Raw genomic sequence first — 10,094 nt, 5'->3', positions numbered from 1 at the left:
CCCTCCCTCTCTCTCTGTCTCTCTCTCTCTCTCTCTCTCTCTCTCTCTCTCTCTCTCTCTCTCTCTCTCTCTCTCTCTCTCTCTCTCTCTCTTTCCCCCCCTCTCTCTCTCTCCCCCCCCCCCCCTCTCTCCCCCCCCCCCCCCCCTCTCCCCCCCCCCCCCTCTCTCTCTCTGTCTCTCACCCCTCGCTGGCCAGGGAGTTGCGGGACACCGACTGCGGGGACATGTCGTAGTCGGAGTCGGAGCGGTACAGGAAGGACTCGCGGCGCTGGCCCGAGGGGAAGGGCGTGGTGAGGGTGAGGGCCCGGGCTCTGGAGCCCCAGGGGGGTGTGGGCCGGGGACACGCCATTCTCCACCTCGTAGCTGAAACACACACACACACACACACACACACACACACACACACACACACACACACACATCGAGGGGGGGGGGGGGGGGGAGACAGTGTAACGTTAAGTGTGTATCCGTAGGCGAGATAAGGGGTGCAAGGGTCAAAGGGTTCAAAGGTCAACGGTGGTGTGTGTGTGTGTGAGCGGCGTCTCACCCGTCGCTGTCTGCCTGGGTGATGGAGATGCGTGGCGGGATGCGGAGAGGGAGGGTGGTCGGGCGAGAGACATTGGTCGGGACCTCGGGCGAGCGGGTGCGGTCCCGTGGGCGGAGCCAGCACGGTACCTGTGAGGAGGGGGCGGGGTTTATAGGGTTGGGCTCACCGGCACACTGCTGCTCGACTCTCTGATCCTTTGAGGGATTTTCGTTTCTAAACCATTTGGATTAGAATTAATAATTTATAATTTAGATCACTTTCTGTACACAACCGGAGGAGGTTGTGTACAGAAAGTAGCGGGATCAAAGGACGCTCAAGGTATTATAGTTTGTATCGTTTGACGATTCAACGTCAGCATTAACCTGTGTTTTTATATATTTTTATAATTCCACGGGGAATTCCTCGACTGCAGAGTTGGTATTGCAGTTTGTATGGTTAGGGTTGGTACAGTTAGTCTGGTTAGTAGGGTTGGGGTTGGTATAGTTAGTGTGGTTACTAGGGTTAGGGTTAGTGTGGTTAGTAGGGTGAGGGTTAGTGTGGTTAGTAGGGTGAGGGTTAGTGTGGTTAGTAGGGTGAGGGTTAGTGTGGTTAGTAGGGTGAGGGTTAGTGTGGTTAGTAGGGTGAGGGTTAGTGTGGTTAGTAGGGTGAGGGTTAGTGTGGTTAGTAGGGTTAGGGTTAGTGTGGTTAGTAGGGTTAGGGTTAGTGTGGTTAGTAGGGTTAGGGTTAGGGTTAGTGTGGTTAGTAGGGTTACTAGGGTTAGGGTTAGTGTGGTTACTAGGGTGAGGGTTAGTGTGGTTAGTAGGGTTAGGGTTAGTGTGGTTACTAGGGTGAGGGTTAGTGTGGTTAGTAGGGTGAGGGTTAGTGTGGTTAGTAGGGTTAGGGTTAGTGTGGTTAGTAGGGTTAGGGTTAGGGTTAGTGTGGTTAGTAGGGTTAGGGTTAGTGTGGTTAGCAGGGTTAGGGTTAGTGTGGTTAGTAGGGTTAGGGTTAGGGTTAGTGTGGTTAGTAGGGTTAGGGTTAGTGTGGTTAGCAGGGTTAGGGTTAGTGTGGTTAGTAGGGTTACTAGGGTTAGGGTTAGTGTGGTTAGTAGGGTTAGGGTTAGTGTGGTTAGGGTTAGTGTGGTTAGTAGGGTTAGGGTTAGTGTGGTTAGTAGGGTTAGGGGTTAGTGTGGTTAGTAGGGTTAGGGTTAGTGTGGTTAGTAGGGTTAGGGTTAGTGTGGTTAGTAGGGTTAGGGTTAGTGTGGTTAGTAGGGTTAGGGTTAGTGTGGTTAGTAGGGTGAGGGTTAGTGTGGTTAGTAGGGTTAGGGTTAGTGTGGTTAGTAGGGTTACTAGGGTTAGGGTTAGTGTGGTTAGTAGGGTGAGGGTTGGTACCTGAAGGCTGGAGGAGAGGCGTCGGCTCCTCCCCCTTCGCAGCTCGGTACCCAGGGTGGCGCCCGACGTGTAGGAGCGGCTGTAGCGCGACGACTCCGCCTTCTCCCCGCCGCCGTTCAACCCCGGGTCGATGCCCTTCCCCCGCACAAAAAGAACCAGGATTCAAAGGAGGGCAGGAGAACGGCATGACGACGCACTGAATAAAGCAGGTTCCTTTCAAAGGATTCATCCCCAGTGAGGGGGGGCAGTAGCTCAGGAGGTACAGCGGGGGGCTGGCTGGTAACCGCCAGGTCGTGGGTCCGATGTGTCGAGGTGTCCCTGAGCATGGCACCTTACCCTAACTGCTCCCGACGAGCTGGCTGACGCCTTGCATCGTTGGCCTCCGCCGTCAAAGTGTGTATGAACGGGTGAATGTCAGGCAATATTGTAAAGGGCTTTGGATAAAAGCGCTATAAAAATGCAGTCCATTTACCAATAAAATGAAACAACCGTTGGACTGACAGAACGCCAGGATAGTCTAGTAGCTGGTAGGGTGCTCGTCTCCCAGCTGAAAGCTTCTGGGTTCAATCCCCAGGCCTGCAGCTTTCCTGTGGGCGTGCTTGAGCAAGATGTCTCGATGAGGAAATGTATCCTTGTTTGCTTCAAAGTCAATTGGAAAAAAAAGGGTCTACTGAATGACTCAGTAGTAGATGTGCTGAACATGATGATCACTGACAACATGAAAGAATATGCATTGCGAGTGTGTGTGCACTAAGAAACAGATAGCCTTTGACTAAAATGATGTTGTTGTTATTATAGCAATGAGTTAGTTATAGGATAGTTATAGGATATTGGAAAATTGACCCATACTGTAAATAACCAGCAGAGTGGCCACCTCTTGGCAATGTGATTGTTAGCCTACATAGCTACATGCGGCTACATGCTAACACATGCTGCTATCTGAATACACAAAGCCATGAAACATGAAAAATATCCAGGATCAGGCAAATATCCTGTAGTGCTGAATATCAATGAGTTTATTATGCATCTATTTTGTATTCATGTGTGTTTTGGGTGAATGCCTAATCACACAATACATGATGTATGTATGTACATGTATGTACGTGTGTGTGTTTGTGTGTTCATGTCTGGGGTTAGGCCTCTACAGACCGAGCTCTTAGAGTCTGATCTGCACTGCAGTACCGTAGCAACAAAACACTGGGGGAATGGCAGCAGTTGCTAGGCAACAGTGCCGTGTGGCTTCCATGCTGCGTTTGATGTTGTCCAGACCCAGATGTGGAGAGCTGCTCAAATCCATGCACATATATATACACACACCATACATACCCCCATGCACACACACTCACACACACACACACACACACACACACACACACACACACACACACTCAAACACACACACAAAGGCACACACTCAGCATAATCAATAATAGAACACTCAAGTAATGGCTTTTTGCGTCTCTAAGCCAAGATGGTAGACAAATCTAGCCGTGGATCCCTGAACATAGGCAGAGACATGGACCTCCGAACGAGCCCCTGTTACAAAACGTACCGTCCCTTCCACGCCATGCTCGTCTAACATTGGAGAGTCTGTTATCTAACAAACACACACAGACACACACGTGCACAACGCTCCCCCACACACACGTACGCACAGAAACACACCCACACCAAGCACGCATACATGCACGAGACATACACACATTCACACACGCACACACACACAGAAACCAAAGCAGACACATATTCGGTCCACTTGTTCACTTGTGTGCTGTGCTTTTATACAATTCCGTCCTTATGTCTATAGACTGATATTGGGCTTTGTTCATATTGCGCTCCTCACCTCTTCCCTCGTCACCGACAGCACACTGCGGCTCTTCTTCATTCTGATTGGCTCGTTCTGGGCCCCAGGGCGGAGCGTTCCAGAACCCAGGCAGCAGAGCAGGTGGAGCGCCAGGACCGGAGGTCAAATGTCACTGCAAGGTCAAACCGGGGGCAGACCGGGTCCTAACCGGCCCCCATTGGCTCCGACTCGGCCAGTGTTCCACAAGGTCCTCCTGAAATGTTCAAATCCCTCCGAACCGTACGTAATCCTGCCCAAAGGGGGGCTAACGGGGCGATGGTGGACCCCCTGACTCTCAGCTAGCCGGCTCGTTTTAACCACCTATTGGAATTTGCGTGGAGGAACACATTCACATTTCACGAGGGGGTCTTTTTCTCACCACTTAATGGCCAAAACCTCTTCCCGAGGGTCCCCTTTTTGTCGTGATTTGGCCGGTTTAGACAACGGTTTGTAGCAGTCGAAGGTCATGCTGTCCAAAACTACGTGTTCCATGGAGGGATGTAGACGTTAATTCATGGGAAAGCTCCCATGGGTTAACCCGGGAACGGACGCAAGGAAAGGCTGGCACCTCGGGATCGCACCGTGTTGATGGGAATGGTGGAAACGCTCCATTATGCCTCAGTTCAGTTTCCCATAATCAGGTGAGCAGTTCTGATCCAGATCCCCCCACAGGAAAGATTTCTTAGTTTTGTGTCAGAGTCGTCGTCCTCTTCTGAAACCCCCGGCTGAAATCATAGATCCGTATTTCGGTTGGCTCCAGGCCCGATTCCCTGAAGAAAACAAATATTTCATATTAAAAAAGAGCAAAAAGACTCAACGATATCAAGGTAATTTCATTTTTTCCTTTTATCAATACTGGTATTGGTATTGTATACGGGCTGGTGGTAAGTAATGTACGCGTCCTGTGTAAAACTATAGTCACAATCAACACTCCACGGTCTCCTGTCATTTTCTTCACCACTTAGTTATATTGCTGACAAAAGACAGTTGTCTCTTTTCCCTGAGGATAAATCTTGAGATGGAGTCTGCACGACACTAACAAATGAACAACAAAACACAGACACCCCTGATGGTGACAGATAGAGTAACTGCTGAAAAAAAAAAAAAATAGCCTGTATTTTTACTATCGGGACATTGTGGATACTCACACCAAGCGATCGATGGCTTGTATACCACCAATGTGATACAGATACAGCTACTGCAGGGCTGAAATATGTTACATAATTACTCTGAGCAGCTATTGTTGACCTCATTTGAACGGATCGTACAGATTCGGGATGTATCGGTGTGTGTTGTGTTACCATCCGAGCTGTGACAGGCATGCAGGCAGACACACAGACACTGGCCAAGATGTCTCCGGACCAGGGTCAAGCAGAGCAAGCAACACACCCTGCATGCATGGAAACACAAACACACTCAGATACACACTGAAGAAAACACTTTGTTGACACACCAAGGTGTGCAAGGTGACACAGGGACACACAGATGACAGACACACACAAAAGGACACACGCACAACACAACCCACATGCACACATCATACAGACACACACACACACACACACATGGACACATCATACACAATCACAAACACACACGCACAGACACAGACAAAGTCACACACACACTATAACTGTCTCCATTATAACCACCAGACACAGAGAGATGCTCGCGAAGCTGGCAAGCAATCTATCAGCTTTCCGGTTATTATGAAAGAGACCACCTAGGATACACCACCATTCCCTCATACATGTTGATGAACCTACTGTCATGCCAGCCTGCACATGCATTATGTATGTGTGTGTGTGTGTGTGTGTGTGTGTGTTTGTGTGCGTGTGCGTGTGTGTGTTTGTGGCAACATGCCTCTCACACACACACACACACACACACACGCACACACAAACACAGATATAAATCTGTAGGGCGTAAGAGAAAGCAACACACTCACCTTGATCGCCTCTGGATCAACAGCAGGACAGGCTTTGCCCTTCTTTCTTTTGCAATCTCCTTGCTTCCTCCTCTCTTCCGCGCTCCCTCTCTCTCTCTCTCTGTATCTCACTCTATTTCTCCCTCTCTCTCTGTCTGTCTCTGCGTGTCTCTCTCTCTGCAGGCGCACGGTGTGTCACGGTCAGAAGCAGGGAAAACACTCGGCGGCTTCATGAATATCCGTCGCTTCAGCCAGCTTCCCTCCCTCCCTCCTCTTTCTCTTGCGCGCTCTCTCTCTCTCTCACATACACATCCCTGCCGAACCTCTCTCTCCCTCTCTCAATCTGCCCCTCTCTCTCTCTCTCTCTGTCTCTGTCTCTCTCTCTCTCCCTCACACACACACACCTCTCCCCTTCCCATGCCACAGTGCCTCCCCCACCCCCCAGCATCTCTCTCTCTCTCACTCTATCCTCCCTCCCCCAACTCCCCACCTTTCCAACCTCGTAGGAGTCCCCCCCCCCCCCCTCCCCCCCCTGCACAGACACACACAGTGTCTCCATTGATTCTGTTCCAAAGCGGCTAAACCCCCACCAGCCTTGACTTTGTCTCTCACGTTCTTCCCCCCTCCCACCTATTTCCATTCCCCCTTCTCTCTCTCTCTCTCTCGTTTTGACGTATTTCACGTCGCACCTGTAACCTATTGCTCTATCGGCAGTCATGCAGGTCTTTGTTTTTGTGTAATGCACCTGTAGACAGGATGGTAGTCATCGCACAGAATCTTTTTTTTTTTCATTTTTCAAGAATAAATCTTTTCAATCGTGGCCCGCTTTGTTGTCAAGCATCTTTCTGAAAGCACCCATCTCTTCGGGCCGGCGTGGCACTGGACTGGACCCAAACAGGCTGGAGGACCAACCAAACCAACCCCATCGGCTACAGGGCCTCCGGGGTGCACTCGCCAGCGATACATGATCACACGCCTACCGTTTGCATATCCCACAGCAGCCAGTATGGATCAGGCCCCACCTGATCCATCAGAACGGTCCCACCCTGACAATGAAACAAACCACTGAACGACATATCTCACCTCTTATCTGTGCCCAGACACAGACCCAGACAAGGGGACCAGTGAATAATGATGTTTGACTCTGACTATATCACAATGATAAACACACACACACACATACATACATTCTCGCACGCACCCACATGCAAAAACACATATATTCACAAATACACACACACACACACACACATACATACATAGATACGAACACACACAGACAAATTCTACATACACAAACGCACACAAACAGACACACACACACATACGAACGCACACAAACACACATGCACACAGACACACACAGACGCCCACACGGATGGCCACGCCCACACGGATGGCCACGCCCACCCAGTGTGACGTTGTGGTGTTTTAATGCTTTGTCCCTTGCCAGGCTTTCACAGGCATTAATGAGAAGTGATGTATGCCCTCAGCCTGCGGTGATTGCTTTCTATTTACAAGAGTGACTGCACAAAGAAGCTTTGCCACTCAATCAAACCCCACCATTAATTATGAAAGATTGAGTGACAGAGAATGAGTCAGGGAAGGAGAGGGAGGGTCGAGAGACAGAGAGAGAGAGAAAGAGTGAGAGAGAGAGACAGACAGAGAGCGAGAGAGAGTAAGAGGAAGAAAGAGAGACAGATGAGCAGAGACACAGAGAAAGAGAACAAGAGAGAGAGAGCAAGAGAGAGAGAGTGAGTGAGAGTGAGATTAGACAAAGACAGAGAGCGAGAGAGAGAAAGGGAGAGAGAGAGAGAGAGAGAGAGAGAGAGAGAGAGAGAGAGAGAGAGAGAGAGAGAGAGAGAGAGAGAGAGAGAGAGAGAGAAAGAGAGAAAGAGAGAGAGAGAGAGAGAGACTTCTGACAAACCGAGTGGGATGTCTGCTCCAGCTGGATTGACCTCTGCAGTCTCTTTGGCAACCCCATAGGAAGTGGTAGGAATGGATGCAGTGCTGTCATATCAAAAATCCTAAAAGGAAAGATTTTTAATATATCGTAATTCTATCAATAAATCCTGATAAAAGACAATTAAGCTAGGCATGAGCCTCCAGAAAGCAAGCGTACCTGTGTCTTTCAGCTGTGAAATTGAGTTAATCAATATGTTGCCCTCAAACTTAGCAGTTACCACTTGTTCATTGCCAGTGTAATACCCATTGTTACACACAGTATGATTGATTATTACTTTCAATTGTATCATCGTAAGGTCAATACCTAAGGAATTGCATTTTCTATTTATTTTAGTATAATTGTCATATTTATACTGTAAACATATACATCATTTTTAATTTTGTAATAATTTCGCATGGGACACATGTATCAAATTGAAGATGAATTGAATAAATAATAGAATCAATTGTTTCTGGGCCTTAGTCAGTGGTAGGTTGATTTGCCCGTTGTTCTTCTCAAGCTTCTTGTGAATTCTACTCACCTTTTTCTTCATCCCTGGCCCTTCCCAGGCCAGCGGTCCAGAGCCCAGGATCAATACAGCGCCAGGAGGAACATGGCCTCCTGTTTGTGCTGTTCCCTACAAGAAACAGCACTTCAGGTTCTCACAGTGACTATTCTGTTTATGTTTGTTAACACACATAACTATGTCGTTATACATGACCTTTAGGAGCAGGTTGGGGTTAGGCATGCTTCTCAAGGATGTCTACAAGTGAGACTTTGGACATTGGGCATCAAACCATCAGCCCAGCTTCATTCACTATCCTGCTCCCTAATGCTATTTCCCATTTGGGTAAGATGCTTTTATCCAAAATGTCTAGGGTGGATGGATGCGTTGCGTGTGTGGCTGCGATGGGAACCGTTTAACCGTCAGTTCAACAGTAGGGCTGCCAGATTATGGTAAAAACCATAGTCACGATTATTTTGGTCATTAAAAACACGAAAAAAAATGTCTCAACGTGATATATATGCCGATCGTTTGTGCCAAAAAACTGAATTGCGTTTGTTTGTTTTTTTGACACTTGTGCTGGGCATCTGAACACAAGGAGCAAGGACTTCATGCTTGAGTAGCTCCATAGATTCAACTGATTGAACAGCTGAATGATAGCACATTCTAAACCCAATCTCTGTACAGTGCTGCCCAATAACCAGAAAGCCATTGTCCATGCAACGTTTGACAAAATAATGTAATGACATAACACATAACCTCTGGTAATCCCCAAATCATAACTATATAAGAACACAGGTTACCTCTGATGTGACTCACAGGTGTGTTCTACCTTAGAGAGAGACTCATAGACCTCTGCGGGTTCCAGACCACCTGGGCCTAGTCTCTTCTGCTGCTGCTCCTACTCCTCCTCCTCCACCTCCTGCTTCTCCTCCTCCTGCTCCTACTCCTGATGCTGCTCCTCCTCCTCTTCCTGCTCCTCCTCCTTCTTCTCCTCCTCCTGCTTCTCCTCCCCCTCCTCCTTCTGCCGCTCCACCTCCTCCTCCTGTTCCTATTCCTCCTCCTGCTGCTCCTCCTCCTTCCTGCTCTGGATATGACACTAGGTGCAACCGGTCCTTCAGCTTGTACTCTGTCTGGACAAGCCATACACACGCATATGCACACACACACACACACACACACACGCACACACACACACACGCACGCACGCACGCACACGCACACGCACAGCCACAAACAAGCACACACACTAAACGCATCAACAATCACATTAATTCTCAAGTGAAAGTGAAAATGCACGAACAAAAGCAATAGGGTAATCTGTGATCCAGCAGTTCCTTCCCAGTTATAGCAGCGCCTCAGGGGGGAAAGGGGAACAGAGCCAGGTCCGGAAACAGGAAGCTGGAAGTGGCGGGGCTATGCCGACTTCCTGTTTTGTGAAGCACATAAAAAAAAAGAAGCAAACAACCAAAGATAACCTAGCTAAAAACAAGCAAAGAAAACTCATTTGCACGATGGGATTCAGCTTTCAGAAGGGCTTTTAATAATTTCTACAGGAGCCAGTCTAAACTGTGTTGATTTTAAACCTTTAGAGATACTTTTTTTATAGTTTAATACTGATGGCCAAGGTCGTGTTCACCAATCCTGCCCTTACAGATTCCCGCTTCCAGCAACATGATTGGTCGAAACAAATATATGGGCGAAACACAGTGACACGCCCCATTCACCGTGATTTGAGCTCGCCATCAGACTCAGATTAATCCTAAATCTGATAGTGTGGACTACAATAAGAGCTCATCCAAGACCTTCGGTCCAACCTTGAGAGTCAAAGCAGCGGAGGGCAGCCTCAGGGGGTTGACCTTCACACATCTGGGTTAAATTCTGATCGGCTGTCCTATACTAGATGGCTGTACTAGACATCCTGTCCAGAAAAAAGCCCATAAAAGAAATCCCTTAGAAA

The 10,094-nt window shown here is 48.4% G+C and overlaps 1 protein-coding gene across 1 annotated transcript; it reads right to left on the bottom strand.

Annotated features, from left to right (window-relative positions):
- Positions 1-163: 163 nt before the first annotated feature.
- Positions 164-9,105, bottom strand: LOC132453524 (cAMP-specific 3',5'-cyclic phosphodiesterase 4B-like). Its single transcript, XM_060046431.1, is given in 9 exon segments — positions 164-308; positions 310-363; positions 548-675; positions 1,915-2,049; positions 3,758-4,527; positions 5,059-5,147; positions 5,706-5,861; positions 7,612-7,711; positions 8,171-9,105. Coding segments are annotated over 5 exon segments (489 nt in total). The 5' UTR covers positions 3,800-4,527; positions 5,059-5,147; positions 5,706-5,861; positions 7,612-7,711; positions 8,171-9,105; the 3' UTR covers positions 164-178.
- Between the last annotated feature and the right edge of the window lie 989 nt (positions 9,106-10,094).

Source organism: Gadus macrocephalus, chromosome 3 (assembly GCF_031168955.1).
Source record: "Gadus macrocephalus chromosome 3, ASM3116895v1".
NCBI lineage: Eukaryota > Metazoa > Chordata > Actinopteri > Gadiformes > Gadidae > Gadus > Gadus macrocephalus.
The sequence above is the reverse complement of the archived record's forward strand: the minus strand, read 5'-3'. Positions and strand labels throughout refer to the sequence as shown.